Source organism: Phyllostomus discolor, chromosome 12, assembly GCF_004126475.2.
Source record: "Phyllostomus discolor isolate MPI-MPIP mPhyDis1 chromosome 12, mPhyDis1.pri.v3, whole genome shotgun sequence".
Lineage (NCBI taxonomy): Eukaryota > Metazoa > Chordata > Mammalia > Chiroptera > Phyllostomidae > Phyllostomus > Phyllostomus discolor.
The window spans coordinates 9,396,053-9,412,227 of NC_040914.2; the positions used below are offsets into that span (position 1 = coordinate 9,396,053).

Consider the following 16,175-nt stretch of genomic DNA (forward strand, 5'->3'; position numbering starts at 1 on the left):
TCTCTCCCTCTCTCTCTCTCTCTCTCTCTCCCCCTCCCTCCCTAAAAATAAATAAATAAAATCTTTTAAAAAAATCATTAAAAAAAAAGATACCTTGAGACAAATGAAAATGAAAACACAACAACCCCAAATCCATGGGACACAGCAAAAGTAGTCCTAAGAGGGAAATTCACTGCCATACAGGCCTAAATCAATAAACAAGAAAAATCTCAGATGAACAATCTAACTCCGTGCCTAAAGAAACTGGGAAAAGGACAACAAAGGTCAAAGTAAGTAGAAGGAAGGAAATGATAACGATCAGAGTGGAAATAAGAAACATAGAAACTAAGAAAACCCCAAAGGTCAATGAAACCAAGAGCTGGCTCTTTGAAAAATTAAACAAGATTGTTAAGCCTTCAATCAGACTCCTCAAGAAAAAAGAGAGAGAATTCAAATAAATAAAAAAAATGAAAGAGCTAGTCCTGCCAAGATGGAGGTGCAGGTAGGTACACTTTGTTTCCTCCCACAACCAAAAGAAGGACAACAACAAATTAAAAACAAAAGACAACCTTTCTGAGCCTTTTTCAGCAGCTGAGCCTTATGGGGCAGGTGGTGGCAGGCCTTGGGGTGCCCTGTGCCTTTAAACTGACAGAAATAGAACTGTATGGAAGTCCGACAACCAAGGAGTTAAAGAAGAAACGTTTTTCTAGATGGATAGGAGGGGCAAAGATGGCAGCTGGGGTGGAGAGGACTCACAGCAAGGCTGTGGCTGGTGGCCTGGGGCAGGTGAAGTAGTGGCTGGTGGATTGGGCGAGGCAGCAGCTGGTAGAGTTGGAGGTCCCACATTTGTGTGTGGATAAACCAGGAGGAACAATAGGGGAGAGAGACAGACTGCACAACCCAGGCTTCCAGTGCAGGAAAATAAAGCCTCAAGACCTTTGACTGATAAAACCTGTGGGGGTTGAGGCAGTGGAGGAAACACCCAACCTCACAGGAGACTTTGTTGGAGAGAGCCACGGGGTCCTAGAATGTACACAAACCCACCCACCTGGGAATTGGCACCAGAAGGGCCTAATTTGCTTGTGGGTAGTGGAGGACATGACTGAAAGCCCACCGAGGGCCCAGCAAGCAACGTTGACCCCTCTCAGACCCCTCCCACACACACAGCACCACAACAGAGACATGGGTTGCCCCACTCTGGAGAATACCTAAGGCTCTGCCCCTTACTACATAACAGGCATGCTGAGACAAAAAAATATGACCCAAATGAAAGAACAGATCAAAGCTCCAGAGATAAAACTAAGTGATGAAGAGGTAGCCAACCTATCAGATGCAGAGTTCAAAACACTGTTAATGGGAATGGTGGAGTATAGTCGAAAAATAGAGGAAGAACTGAAGGCTATGAATATCGAAATAAAGGAAAATGTACAGGGAGCCAACAGTGAAGGGAAGAAAACCAGGACTCAAATCAACAGTTTGCACCAGAAGGAAGAAATAAGCATGCAACAAGAACAGAATGAAGACAGAAGAATTAAAAAAAAAAAAAAAAAAAAAAGAGGAGAGGCATAGGAACCTCTGGGACATCTTTAAACATTCCAACATCTGAATATAGGGGTGCCAGAAGAGAAAGAGCAAGAAATTGAAAACTTATTTGAAAACATAATGAAGGAGAACTTCCCTAATCTGGCAAAGGAAATAGACTTCCAGAAAGTCCAGGAAGCTCAGAGAGTCCCAAAGAAGTTGGACCCAAGGAAGCACACACCATAATTACATTAGCCAAGATTAAAGATAAGGAGACAATCTTCAAAGCAGCAAGAGAAAAAGAGACAGTTACCTACAAAGGAGTTCCCATAAGACTACCAGCTGATTTCTCAAAAGAACTCTTACAGGCAAGAAGGGGCTGGAAAGAAGTATTGAAAGTCATAAAAGGCAAGGACCTACATCCAATATTGCTCTATCCAGCAAAGCTTTCATTTAGAATGGAAGGGCAGATAAAGTGCTTCCCAGATAAGATCAAGTTAAAGCAGTTCATCACCACCAAGCCCTTATTACATGAACTGTTAAAGGGACGTATCTAAGAAAAAGAAGAAGATAAAAGATACGAACAGTAAAATGACAACAAACCACAACTATCAATAACCAAACCTAAAAAAATTAAAAAAAACTCACCCAAAAACAAACTAAGCAAACAACTAGAACAGGAACAGAATCACAGAAATGGAGATCACATGGAGAGTTATCAGCGGAGAGGGGGATGGAGGAGAATGGGGGAAAGGTACAGAAAATAAGTAGCATAATTGGTAGGTAGAAAATACATGGGGAAGGTTAAGAATAGTATAGGAAATGGAGAAGTCATATAACTTATATATGCAACCCATGAACATGAACTAAGGGGGGGAGGTGCTGGTGGGAGGGTGTGCAGGGCGGAGGGTAATAAAAGGGGGAAAATGGAACACCTATAGTAGCATAATCAATAAAATATATTAAAAAGAAATAAATGTTAAAGCTGAAAAAAATGAGAGAGGAGAAGTGACACCTGACACCACAGAAATACAAAAGATAAGAAAATACTGTGAAGTTATATGATAAATTGGACAATGTGGAAGAAATGGATAAATGTCTAGAAACATACAATCTTCCAAGAACGAATTAAAAAGAAATAAAACATCTGAACAGATTGATTGCTACCAATGAAATTGCATCAGTAATAATAATAATAAAAAAGAACCCTCCCAACAAACAAAAGCCCTGGACCAGTTTGGTTCATGGGTGAATTTTACCAAACATTCATCAAGGAATTAACACCTATTCTCAAACTATTCCAAAGAGTTCAAGAGAAAGGAAGGCCTTCAAGCTTATTTTACAAAGAGTACATACAAATGGCTAATAGACATATGAAAAAAATGTTCAATGTCACTAATAATCAGAGAAATGCAAATTAAAACCACAGTGAGATGGTCACCTCACACCCATCAGAATGGTTTTCATTAATAAATCAACAAATAACAGGTGTTGGTAAAGATGTGGGAAGGAAGGGAACCCTTATGCACTGTTGGGGGAATTGCAAATTGGTGCAGGCCCTATGGAAAACTGTATGGAGGTTCGTTCCTCAAAAAATTTTAAGTAGAGCTACCATATGGCCCAGCAATCCCACGTCTGGGTATTTGTCCTAAGAAATCTGAAACACTAATTCGAAAAGGTATATGCATTCCTATGTTCATTGCAACATTATTCATAATAGCCAATACATTGAACTAGCCTAAGTGTCCAATGTGGATGATTGGATAAAGAAGAGGTGGTATATCTATACAATGGAATGTTACTTGACCATAAAAAATGAAACCTTACCATTTGCAAAAACCATGGATGGACCTAGACATTGTTATGCTAAGTGAAATAAGTCAAACAGAGACAATTACCATATGATTTCACTTATATGTGGAATCTAAAACAAACAAAATAAATATAGAGCCACAGATAAGAGAACAAACTGATGGTTGCTATATGAGAAAGGGGTTAGGGGGCTGGGTAAAAAATGTGAAGGGATTAACAGCTGCAAATTGGTAGTTACAGAATAGTCATGGGGATGTAAAGCACAGCATAGCAAATGTGACAACCCACTGAGTGGGAAAAGTAAAAAAATAAACATAAAAAAACACAACAAAAAGGTAACTGTGTGAGGTGATGGATATGTTAATTATGTTGAGTGTGATGATTATTTATCAATGTATACCAAATAATCAAGTTGTATACCTTAAAGACACATAATTTTAATTGTCAATTAATGAAGCTGGGAGGAAAAGAAAAAAATGATACATCTGATAAGGGGTTAATATCCAAAATATATAAGGAATTCTGTTGAGGACCGCCCTGCCTGGTCTCAGGAAGCTGTAACCCCTTGTGACTTAGGCTGAGTGAAAGACCTCCAGACCAGGAGCCACTGAAGGAGACAGATCTTATTTCCCTGGCATGATTGGCAGTCAATGACGGGTAACAATTCTCTAAGAAAGAGAATGAATCTGAGACAGATGCGATCACGTGGGAATGCCCTGAGAGAAGGGGCTGTGGAAATGAAGGGGTGATTGACATCAACCCCTGCTCCCTTGGCTTTGTCAAAGCCCGAGTCTTTGTTCTTGGATGCGAGAAATCCAAGTCTCCTGGCTGCCTTTGTCTTCTCAGGCTTGCAGGGGCGAAACAGCCCAGACCAGAAACGGTGGCCGCCCCCCCCCCCCCCCACCAGGGTAATCAGGCCTGGGACATAGAATATGCAAGATCCTGTGAGATCTGTTTGCTGGAGGATGTTATTATCTTGGAATTTAAAAGCACAGACAGGAAACCAAAACTGCCCTTTGAGCCATGTGTGTTAAAACCCCAAACCTTGCCTGGAATCTCAGCAGTTCTGTCCCTACCTTTGTAAGTTGTTTACATCTTTTGATCTCTTCTGCCAGACTGTGAATCCACAAACTAAGTCTGTTTTCTCAATAAACATCTGCTTGGGTATGGACAGGAGGCGCTCCCTACTAGAGGGGGTGGCCATGACGCCCTCCAGGACAGAGGGTGGCCAAGGCGTTCCCCACGTGAGGAGTGGCCCTTCTGTTCCTATTCCCCAACAGGACCTGGTTGTCTCTGTGTATGTTTTTAGCATCTTTCGATGAGCATTTGCAGCCCAGATGGATACTGCCGGACGGTATCCCCCACAGAATTCATACAACTTAACACCAAAAAGAAATAGGATATTTCTTTTTACCTGCATTTTACCTATATGTGTGTTCCCATCCCATCTCTTTGCCTCCTTCCAGGTGGTAACCACCATTTTACTTGCCTGGATTTTTACATGCTTCAATCACATTTGTGTAATATGTTTGAGCAATATATATTGTTTCCATTTGTTTGCTTTTGACCTATGTAAAAATTTTGTATGTCATTTCTGAGACTTGCTTCATGATACGAACCTTCAATGGTTTGTTACTATATGTGTTATCTCATGACAGACAATGCCCAGGCAATGAGGAACATCCCCCTGAATGTGATTCTACATCTTGGTGTTGGACCAGCTTTGTTGTTTGAACATGGGCACCCTGACCCGAGTGGACCTACCTGGGAACAGCACCCATTCTGGGCCCTCAGGGAAGGACTGAGAACAGCAGGCCCAGGTGTGCAGAGGGGGCTGCAGATGAGGTGAGTGTGGGAGGAGCTGGGTCAGGTGGAGGAGGAGACACTTTGTCCTGTTTCCATGGAAGCCTTGGTGAGGCAGAAGGAAGGGTATAGGATGCTGGGAGACTCAGACGAGGTCCCATCCAGAATATGTGCCCTACCCATGGGTGCAGGCAATGATCCCACAGAAGCATCCTTGCTCATCTTTGTGAGAACACGAGGTGATCCCTATTCTCTGCTCCCAAGACAGCATGCACATGTGCCAAGGGGCAAACCCTGGGGTGTGGTCCGTGGCCTGGTCTCTGGGGCCCTGTGAGACAGAGCAGGGCTCTCCTGGTTGGTGAAGCTCCTTTCATCTCTGCATTTCCTTTATTTTAATTTTCTATTTATTTTTATTCTTTATTTACTGATTTGAGAGAGAGAGTGGAAAGGCGGGGAGGAGAGAGAGAGAGAGAGAGAGAGAGAGAGAGAGAGAGAGAGAGAGAGATTGGTTTATTGCTTCACTCATTCTTGAATTCATTGGTTTCATTCTCACAAGTGCCCTGACCGCAGACTGAACTCAAAACCCTGGCACATGAAGACGATGCTACAACAAAAAGGGCACCCTGGGCAGGGCTCTGCCTTTCCTCTAGCATGGACCCGTCTCCACACACAGGCCCTGTCCTCTCTCCAGGAAACAGAGACAAGGGGCTGGGGTAACTTAGAGTTGCTTTTCCTGTGTGACACTGGAGAGAAAGGACCCAGTGTTTCAGGTGATTTTTTGCTAGAAAAAGTTCCTTTTCAGCCCTGACTGATGAAGCTCAACAGGATGGGTGTCATCTTGCAAACCAAAACATCACTGGTTCGATTCCTGGTCAAGGCACAGGCCTGGGTTGCAGGCCAGGTCCCAGTTTGGGAGTGTGCGAGAGGCAACAGATCCACACTTCCCTCTCGTATCTGTTTCTCTCTCTCTCTTACTCCCTTCTTCCCCCCACCCCATGAAAAAATACATATTTTTAAAAAAGTACCCATTATAGAAAAAGAGCAAAAGAGGGGCAGGCCCCCTTTATTCAGATCACACAGGTGGTCCTTGGTGCCTCACAAACCCAGTCACTTTCTGGAAGACGGGAGCCTTTACCCTGGTCCATCAGGGTCAGCGTGTCCAGTCTGGGTCATCAGTAATCAGGAGGGACCCTGACCTCAGGCCCAGGTCCCTGAATATCCTCTGGGCTCAGGGCTGATTCTCTGGCTGAGGATGCAGTTCCCGACCCCCCAGGGTCTGGGTCTCAGGCTGTCCCTCCCCACAGCCCTGGAGGTGCAGGACCAGGAGGAACTAGGAGGCCCCGTTGGCTCTGGGGCTGATGCGGCAGTACACGTCTGTGCTCAGGTGCAGCAAGTCCTGTGAGGGAAGGAAAGGCCCCTGAGCCCTGCAGCCTCCTCAGAACAAGTGCATCATTTCCCAGGCGCGCTGGGGCCTGCCTGTGCTGGGGATGCCTGTCCACGGGCACCTCCCTCTCCCCACCCTCTGTTTGCACGTTATGCTGCCATTTCCCGAACATGGAGCACAGCCAGGCTTGGGCTGGGGGCAGGTCCTGGGCCCCTGTGACCTGCAGGACAGAACGTTGGTCACCCACACTCACTTCGTAGATGGGGCTGGCTGTCCTGGTCCCGGGGAGGGGGCCCTGTGCAGGGGGCAGAGAGAGGGCATCAGGGGACAGGGTGGGAGGCCATTTGTGCACAGGAGTGACAGCTCTGCCTCCTGAGCAGCTGTCCCCACACCTACCTGTCACCCTGCACCCCAGTTTCAGTCCACACTGCACCCCCTTGCCCTTGTTAACCTGGGAACCCTGGCTGGTGCTCTCAGTGCCTGCTCTACCCCATGCTGGACTTCAGGGTTCCCCTCAGGCTGCCCCAGGGGACCAGGGCAGACTCAGGACAGGGTGGAGGTCTGTCCCTAATGTGGGTGCCCTCTCCTGGCCAGGGTAGGGTGGTCCTTTTGCTGGCTGCTCTGGGGATGGGGTCTGTGCTGTGTGGCGATTTTGGACGGTGTCCCTGCCCTGAGCCTGCACAGCTGGGACCCTGGGTAGACAGACGGGGAGGGGACAGACTCACCGGGGAGATGGAGGCTCCAGAGGGACCCTGGCCTGGTGGCAGACACAAGAGTTAGCACCTAGGGGTGAGGAAGCTTCACCTGTCTTTGGGAGAGGCTGGGTCCTTTAGCTCCAAACAGCCAGGGGTGACAGAGCATCTCCCAGAGACAGACCCTCTGGCCATTTTCAGGTCAGTGAGGGAGGTGGTGACACATGACATAGCCCTACAGGTCAGGGGTGATGGGTGATTGGGGTCCCCTGTGCTGATAGATTATTGAGAGCTCTGCCTTGAAGCCCAGGGAAGGGTCAGAGACCCAGGGGCACAGTAGGAGTGGACACTGTGGGCAGGTCAGGGGCCCAGCATCTCCCAGGCTGAGCAGACACTCACTAGGGGTGGGCGCTGGGGGTCGGTGCTCTGTGAGGCCTTGTAGGTCACTGGCCCTAGGAGAGGTCAGACTTACTTGTGAGGGGAGCAGGGGGAGCTGTGGTGTCATAAAGCTGTCTGATGTCACTTTGGTGTCAAACTTGGGACTAGGAAGGTTTCCTTTCCTTTCAGGGTGCAGACTTCTCTCTACTCTTTAGGAGGGGGAGGAGCCCAGGAAAGGGAAACTGAGGCAAGGCCTTAGAACCCATGGCTGAGCTGGGCCCACAGGGAAGGACCCACAGGCAGGTCGGGTTCAACAGGCAGTTAATGAGGAAGGGACTGAGGACCCAGGACAGGAACCATCCTGGGGGTCTGACTTTGTAGGAAAGTCAAGGCCTCAGAGGGAAGCAGGGCCAGCAGCTTGTGCAGGACACTGGGGGAACTGTGCCTGCTTCCTCTGGATGGATGTGGTGCCTGCTGGGGACAGACCCACCCCTCAGGCCCAGGAGCTGAACTGTGACAGGGGCCTGTCCTCTGTCTCCATCTGCCTGCACTGGAGGCTAAAACAACAGCACAGGGTCTGCTGTCCTGTCCAGGCCCAGGTCTCCTGTCTCACACATCAGGGGTTGTGGTTCCCAAACTGGCCATGTGGGGGCGCCTGCGCCCACCCAGCCTGTGCAGGCTCTGCTACCCTCAGCTGTGTGACCTTGGCCAGGATGCCCTTCAGATCCTGGGGCAGCAGATCCCCCTCAGAGGGTGGGTGGATTCAGGGAGGGGCCTCCATCCTCCTGGCCTGGGGTGTGATGCGGTCAGCCTCTGGTGGCGGCAGGATTCTGGTGAAGGAAATGCCATCATACCTCCCAGTCCTCCTGTGGTACACGAAACACCCCAGGGAGGTCCCCAGAGCCACCAGGACGAGAACCCCAATCACGATGCCAGCGACAATCCCCACTGAGTAGCCTGAATAGTCATTTTCTGCTGAAAGGAGAAGGGAAGAAGGGAGGGTTGAGGTCCAAGTCCACTCAGGGGAAACCACAAGGGGCCTCGTAGTGGGGAGTCCTGCTTAGGGAGGAACTGTCCCCATCTCTGTGTTTGGTTTCTGAGTGTTGTCATCCCACTGTCTTTGTGAGGCAAGGCCTTAAGAAACCATGGTGGACCTGGGTCCACAGGGGAAGGACCCACAGGCAGATGGGGGTGGAGAGGCAGTGACCAGGGAAGGGACTGAGGACCCTGGACAGGAACCACCTTGACGGTCTGACTTCATGTGAAGATAAAGGTCTCACTTGATCCCCTGCCTATGGTTGTATCCTGTCATTTCACACACTGGAACCTTCCACCAGCTCTAACTGTGCACATGCTCTCACACCTGCCACCTCTGTGTCTTGTTCACTGTCCTCCTGACTCCTCTCCCCTCTCCCCTTGTGTCCCTTCCCTCTGTTTCCTCTTCTCCAGCCCTGATGACAGTCTCAGAGGGCAGGCCCTGACCTGTCCACTCAGTGCTGATTTGTGGTAAGGATGCACCGACTGTGTTCAGTGGCCCAGGAAGGGTGGGAAACACTGTCCATCATCTGGTCCTTCCACCCCCATGAGGGGTGGGTGTCACCCCCATGGAGCACAGACAGAATCTGGGATACAAGGTGCTTAAAAACCACTGGAGGTCACAGAAGTGGTGACTGATAAACAACATTTTCACCCAGTTCTGCTGGACTGACAGCTGATGACAACAATGTTCATACAAATAACACTATCTGACAGCTTGACTGAGCCCTAAATATGAGTTACTGTTAAGGACTCTAAAGTCATAAATGTCATAATAAACATCCTCACAACATTTCTAAGGTCCAGCTATTTTGTTCCAGTTTCCAGAGGAGGAAACTGAGGCTCAGAAGGGAAGGTTTTTCCTGTTTGTTAAATAATTTATAGGACAATGAGAGCAGACCAGCCAGTCTACATGACCTTAGGACCTCAATAATTCTAACCCAATGGATTTCTCAGTGTGAAGAGGACTTTCACTTCCTGGCCTGTGGAGTGAATATGACAGAGAAGAGAAACCTTTGGAGAGAAGCAGTCACAGTTTAACAAAGGCTGAGACTCTCAACCTTCTCTGTAAACTTCACACTTTGTGGCACTGCTCCTTCTGCCCCATGAAGGGACTTTATGGAGGAATCTACCTATCTGTCAGGTAAGCCCCATCGCTCACTGCCCTCCTCTAGAACAGCTCACAAGCTGGTGTCAGACAGCATTACACAGCTGGTGACCTCAGAGCCAGCATATAGCTCAGAGGTGGTTACACTGTGGCTGTTTTCATGCAGCCTGGCCAGAGGAAGGTTCTGGTGTTGGTGGGTGGCTCAGTTTGGACAGACTGAGGACAGGCCGCCCGTGCAACTCCTCCAGGGCCCCTGCACTGCACAGAGGGCAGCAGAGTCAGCCACTAGGTGAGTCTGGAGCAGAGCAGGGACAGGGGACTGTCCTGCTCATCCTCCTTGGAGGGAATTTCATCCTTCTGTTTGAGGAGAAAAAGGTCATCTTCACCCAAAGCCTTGTGTGTTTCCTGGAGCCCATGGAGTAGGTCACAGAAAAGAAGGAGGTGAGAGAAGGAAGGAGTTAGTGACAGTAGAAGAGAGTTGACAATGAGGCCCCTTGTGTTTCCCCCTCTGTGGAGCCCCCTCCACTACATGGTACTTTACTGGGGCTGAGAGAATCCCCTTCCTCATTTCCAAGGCTGGACCCCAGCTCTGCCGTGAGAAATCAGAAGAGCAAGGGGAGGAGAGAAGCTACAGAGATGTGGGGGAGGATTCAGGGGAAGAATTTGATTTACTGCATGATGGAGACAACATCCAAGCTCTTTTCTCAAAACCAGACCAACCTCCACCCCAGATCTTGGTGCCGATGGTCCAGGACGCACTCACCAGTCACTGTGATGGTCCTGACTGTGGTCCTACTGAGGCCAGTGACAGAGTTATAGGCGAGTCAGGTACAGGATCCACTGTCACTCACAGTGATGCTGGGGATAAAGGGCTCCTGTGTGAGTGGCTGGGGTCTCCCATTGATAAGCCAAGAATACTGTGCAGGTGGGTTAGAGGCTGTGTGGCAGGAGAGTCTGAGGTTTGCCCCTGGTGGGTAATGGGAGTCTGAGGGGGAAATGGAGGGGGTGTCTGGGCCATCTGGAGCAAACAGAGCAAAGCCACACATGATGTCATCAGAGGGAATGGGAAACTCCTGGTGTGTGTAAGGGCCCCAGTGTCCCTCTGAGCTGGGCCCCAGCCTTTAAAAAAAGTTTCCACCCACAACCTCCTGTTCACTGAGCTGAGTCTGAGACAACCAATTTGTCCCAACCCTGAGGCCTGCCTGGATTTTCCTGTGAATGGGGATTCACAGTTAACATGAGTGTCTAGGGTGAGGGTCTGTGTCCTTGGACTGAGAGGGATGTGGCCTGGCCTCTGGCATGTGAATTCGGGTGGCAGCCTGGACCATACTGGGACAGAAGTTACTCGCAGAGAACATTCAGGGTGAAGGGGTCACTGTGGCCAGCACTCACTGGGTTCCAGGTTTCACACTCATAGGGTCCTGTGCCAGTCCTTGTGACATGGAGCAAAGTGAGACTCCTGTTGTCCTTGGATAGCTCCAGCCTGGTGCTGTCCTGGAGGCTCTGACTGTTGATCAGCCACAGGTAGGTGGTGTCCTCAGTCTCAGGCTCACACGTTAACAGGACAGTATCCTTGTGCTCCTTGGGGTTAGAGTTGTTGCTTTTGATGTTGGGTCTGGGTAACTCTGCTCTGCAGGTAACAGAGAGAACATTGTCCTGGGTAGTACCTTTGACTTTTTCAAAGGCATCTTCAGTATGAGTTGGCACCTCTCACCTCTCAGCTAACTTGAGTCCTTAAAAGAATAAGGCACATCTGTGTATCTCAAAACAAACAAATGTATAAGGATCTGATCTGAGTGCTCTGAGAACAACAGGCCTCCAGCTCTGTGTCTGGAGAAAGTATCAACATTCTCAGAAGTCAATTAGAATATCAGGGTTTGATCATGGAAAAATGTAGGCCTGGGAGTCAAAGACCATAGGACACCTGTTCTGGTTCTTCACCAATCAACTCACTGCCTGACCAACCTTTAGGCCTCACCTGGAATGTGTGGGTGATGAGTCTTTCCAAGCTGCACAGATCTATTGCTGGGTTGAAATGTGTTTTCATGAAAGCCTCATATTCTAGGGTTATCCTAGAGATGTTTCATGATGGGCCATCCTATTGTCCTTAAACCCTGAGAAGGCTGGACAGTGTGGCCTGGGACTGAGTATTTGAGCAGAATCCATACATGGGGAGACCAGAAGTAAGTCTGGTGGTCAGTTCAGAACTGAGGCTGCAGGACTGTTGGGAACTGCCCTGCCTGGTTTCAGAAGCTGTAACTCATGCCAAAGCTAAGGCTGAGGGACCTTGGACCTATAAGCCACCAAGGAGACAAAAGCTTATCTCCCTGGCAGGAGGGCCACTTCTGCTCCTTTTACGTCATCCATAACTGGCCCCCAATGTTTGGTTGGTTAGCCAATGACAGGTAAGATTCCCCAAGGGGGGAACGACCTAAGACAGGCACGATCACATGGGGAGCCCCCAAGGAAGGACTTTGGGGGCTACAGCAAAAGGGGGTGATGGACCCTCACCCCTTAGCTTTGACAAAGCCTGAGTTCTCATTGTCTGCAAGAAATCTCCTAGTCTCTTGGCTGCCTTACTTCCCTTGCTCCACCTAAGCCTGAAACAATGACAGAGGGTGGTACAGCCTTGTGCTAGAAAGGGTAGGTTCCCCAGGAGATCATGCCTAAGAAAGAATATATAAAATCCTATGAAACCTGCTTTGTTTAGAATGCTCTCAGTTAAATGATAAGGGTCCAAGCAAGAAGTAAGTTTGTTCCTCAAAGTTTTACATTTGTTTAGCTATCTGACCCAAACTCAAAATAGGCCCTCAGAGTTCTTTGTTATCTATTGTTTGATACTTACTGCCTTACAATGATTAATGAGCTTTACCTGAATTCCTGTGTAAACAAACCCAATAAAAGCCCATTGAGGAATAGCCTCCTGGCCCTTCACTTTTGAGAGATCCGCCACCTTTCCTCCCTAAGCAGATCATATCTTGGTAGACTTATTCTTATCCGTGGTGGCTGGGTGGGGGCTGTGGGTAGAGCCCCCCCCCCCCAGGGCTATGAGGGGGACAGTGTGCACAGGAGTTCATTGGTGACTGACATGAGACAGTGACCCCAGAAAGGGTAGAGCAGAGTCCAGGAATGATTGAGACAGGGTGAAGGACACAGGAGCTGGCTGGCTTTGGCAGCAGAACCAGGCTCTCTGCCCCCAGTTTTTACTGTCCTGTCTCCCACTGCAGCGGGCAGGGACCCTTCCTCAGACATTCAGACGACAGCAACTACAGAAGGGGTGATTTGTGGGAAGTGGGGCAGCTTGAACTTGCTGAAATATGGCCCTTGGGACCATTTGTGTTTGGCATTATGAGATGGGACCTTTAATTAAATTGTGAAAGAATAAGTGAAAATTATTATTTGTGTCCCAAAGATCTAAGACCAGTCTCTGGAGGAATCTCTTTTTCAAGAGATCATTGAAGGTCAGAGGCCAAGTCTGCATTCCACCAGGGTCACACTGTGACCAAAGGAAGAAGGTATAGTGGGTCTGAGGTCAGTGACTCCCCTATAGCAACAAGAACAATGAAGTATCCAGGAATAAACTTAACCAAGGAAGTAAAAGACCGGTACTCAGAAAATGGCAGAACCCTGAAGAAAGGAATTAAGGAAGATCTGTACACATAAATAGAAGCATAATCCATGTTCATGGATGGAAGAATTATCATATTAGAATGTCCATACCACCTGAAGCAATCTATACAGTTAATGCAATCCCTATTAAAATACCAATGGCATATTTCACAGATTTAGAACAAATATTTCAAAAATTTATATGGAACCCAAAATGACCCCAAATAGCCTCAGCAATCTTGAGAAGAATGAAGCAGGAGGGATCACAATACCTGATATCAAACTGTATTACAAGATTACTGTAATCAAAACAGTGTGGTTCTGGCACAAGAACAGACACATAGATCAATGGACCAGAATAGAGAGCCCAGAAATAAACCCAAGTCTCTATGGTCAATTAATATTCGATAAAGTGGGCAGCAACATAAAATGGAGTAAAAATATCCTTTTCAACAAGTGGTGTTGGAAGATCTGGACAGCTACATGCAAAAAAGTGAAACTAGACCACTAACTTACACGATACAGCAGAATAAACTCAAAATGGATAAAAGACTTAAATATAAGTGGTGAAACCATAAATGTCCTAGAGGAAAACACAGGCAGTAAATTTCAGATATTCCAAGCAGCAATATTTTCATCAATGTATCTCCTAGGGCAAGGGAAATAAAGGAAAAAATAGACAAATGGAACGACATCAAATTAAAAAGCTACTGCATGGCTAAAGAAACCACCATCAAAATGAAAAAGGAACCAACCATATGGGAAAATATATTTGCAAATGATATCTTACACAAGGGTTTGTGCAAGGGTTTGACCTCTAAAATATATAAGAACTCATATGACTTCACACTAGGAAGACAAACAATCCAATTAAAAAATGGGCAAAGGACCTGAACAGACACTGCTCCAGGGAGAACATACAGAGAGCCCAGAGACATATGAAAGGAGGCTCAACATCACTAGTCATCAGAGAGATGCAAATTAAAACTACAGTGAGGTACTACTTCACACCAGTCAGAATGGCCATGATTAATAAATCAACAAACAGCAAGTGCTGGTGTGGTTGTGGAGAAAAGGGAACCCTAGTGCACTGTTGGTGAGAATGCAGATTGGTCCAGCCACTATGGAAAACAGTATGGAATTTCCTCAGAAAACTAAAAATGGAACTGCCTTTTGACCCAGTGATTCCACTGCTGAGATTATACCCTAAGCATCCTGAAACACCAATTCAAAAGAACCTATGCACCCCTATGTTCATAGCAGCATTATTTACAATAGCTGAGTGCTGGAGACAGCCTAAGTGCCCATCAGCAAACGAATGGATCCAAAAGCGGTGATACATTTAAACAATGGAATACTATACAGTAGAAAGAAGGAGCCCCTACCATTCACAACAGCATGGATGGAACTGGAAAACATCATGCTAAGTGAAATAAGTCAGGAAGTGAAAGACAAATACCATATGATCTCTCCTATGGTTTGAACCTAATGAGCAAAACAAACAAATGAGAAACACAGAACCAGAAGCATGGAAACAAGGAACACACGGTGACCAGAGGGGAGGGAGGAGAGACAGAAGGGTAGGAAGAAGGGGAAGGGACTAGTCAAGGGACATATATGAATGACCCACAGACACAGACATCAGGGTGGGGTTTGTCTGTGGGAGCATGTAGTGGGCCAGGTGGAGGAGAGCAAAGCAGGAAAAATTGGGACATCTGTAATAGAACAACAATAAAATATTTATTAAAAATATCAGTGACTCTCGGGAGAGAGAGACTGTGAGGCCTGCTAAGAGGATAGAAGTGACCAGAGGGCATGTGTAGGTGTGTCTGTTGCAGAAAGGGAGGGATGACACAAAATTGTTGGAAAAGATACATGTTATGTTGGTACATGTAGGAAGATGGACTCGGTTACCAGTTTCTGTGGGCAGTCAGGCCAATGGGGAGGGACCCACACACAGGCTGTGGCATGTGCTCTTTCTTTTCTTTCTAACTCAGGAAACCAAACTAGAGTTTGAGCAAATTCACTCAAACTGGGCTGCACCTAAGAGAAAGGACAGTGTCTGAGAGGGCCCCATACCATGGCAAAGGAGCCATCATGAGGACACACGTGTGTAACACAGGCAGTGAACCAGTCAGATGGTGCAGGGTCACCAGCCCCCCTTGGGAAGGTCTCCAGGTCCCTGGGAGGAATGGGAGCCTCACACCACAGGGATGTGAGTCACGAGTCAGGGGTGAAGTGATCCTGTGAGCTTTTGGGGACTGAGACCTGTCCTTCTTCCTTTGATTCCCTGGCTGAGTTATACAGAGAGTAGATCAATGGGCTACATGTTCCTGTCAGGTGGCCTGTTCCTGTTCTTGGCATGAGGGAGGGAGGGACCCTGGATGGGGCCCAGCAGAGGCTCTTTCTCCTGGTGACCTGGGAACCTGGCTCCTGATGGAGCCGGGGCTGCTGCTCTGACTGACTTCTGTGTCCTTTCCTGTTGCCCAGGAGGGTGGGCCTGGGCACAGGTGCTAGTGGGAGAATCCAGGGAGCCTGCAGGGTGGAGGAGGGCATGGGGGCTGGAGAGAGGAGGAGGCAGATGAGGGACATGGAAGGAGCAGAGAGAGCCAGAAATGTCTTTGGTGAGCAGTGAGGGTTACAGGTGACTTCAAGGACCCCAGGGACCAAGAGCCCAGGGCTGCCCCAGGGCTGGACTTGTGCAGCCAGGAAAGCCCTCCTGCAGCTGGGCAGCCCCACAGTCACTGTGAGACTTGGCCCCTGGGGGTGGGGGCTTTTGGGGAAGGTGGTCAGGGGGATAGAACATGGGTCTCAGCCTCTGGTGGGACAGGGAAAATGTGTGACCAAAGTCTCT

The 16,175-nt window shown here is 48.0% G+C and overlaps 2 protein-coding genes and 1 long non-coding RNA gene across 5 annotated transcripts in view; all 3 read right to left on the reverse strand.

Moving 5' to 3' along the window:
• LOC118497666 (carcinoembryonic antigen-related cell adhesion molecule 21-like) overlaps positions 1 to 16,175 on the reverse strand; it is an 834,765-nt gene that overhangs the window by 714,431 nt on the left and 104,159 nt on the right. The window lies entirely within an intron of this gene.
• LOC118497667 (carcinoembryonic antigen-related cell adhesion molecule 1-like) overlaps positions 1 to 16,175 on the reverse strand; it is a 746,496-nt gene that overhangs the window by 709,236 nt on the left and 21,085 nt on the right. Inside the window, exons 3-4 of one of the 2 annotated variants that reach the window (XM_036012847.1) lie at positions 11,062 to 11,340; positions 10,484 to 10,730 (exon numbers count right to left, since the gene is read on the reverse strand). The exons of the other annotated variant lie outside the window; for it this stretch is intronic. Coding sequence (XP_035868740.1) covers positions 10,537 to 10,730; positions 11,062 to 11,340 — 473 coding nt within the window. The 3' untranslated portion in view covers positions 10,484 to 10,536. Of the gene's footprint in view, positions 1 to 10,483; positions 10,731 to 11,061; positions 11,341 to 16,175 lie in introns of those variants that run through there. 2 annotated transcript variants of the gene reach the window in all.
• LOC118497672 lies at positions 6,754 to 8,538 on the reverse strand. Of its 2 annotated transcripts, XR_004900193.1 has the most exons (4): positions 8,424 to 8,538; positions 7,591 to 7,643; positions 7,225 to 7,256; positions 6,754 to 6,794 (listed from the first exon to the last, which is right to left on the reverse strand). It is a non-coding gene; the product is annotated as an uncharacterized LOC118497672 (long non-coding RNA). The 2 variants fall into 2 exon arrangements; XR_004900192.1 differs by lacking the exon at positions 6,754 to 6,794 and having other exon boundaries at positions 7,205 to 7,256.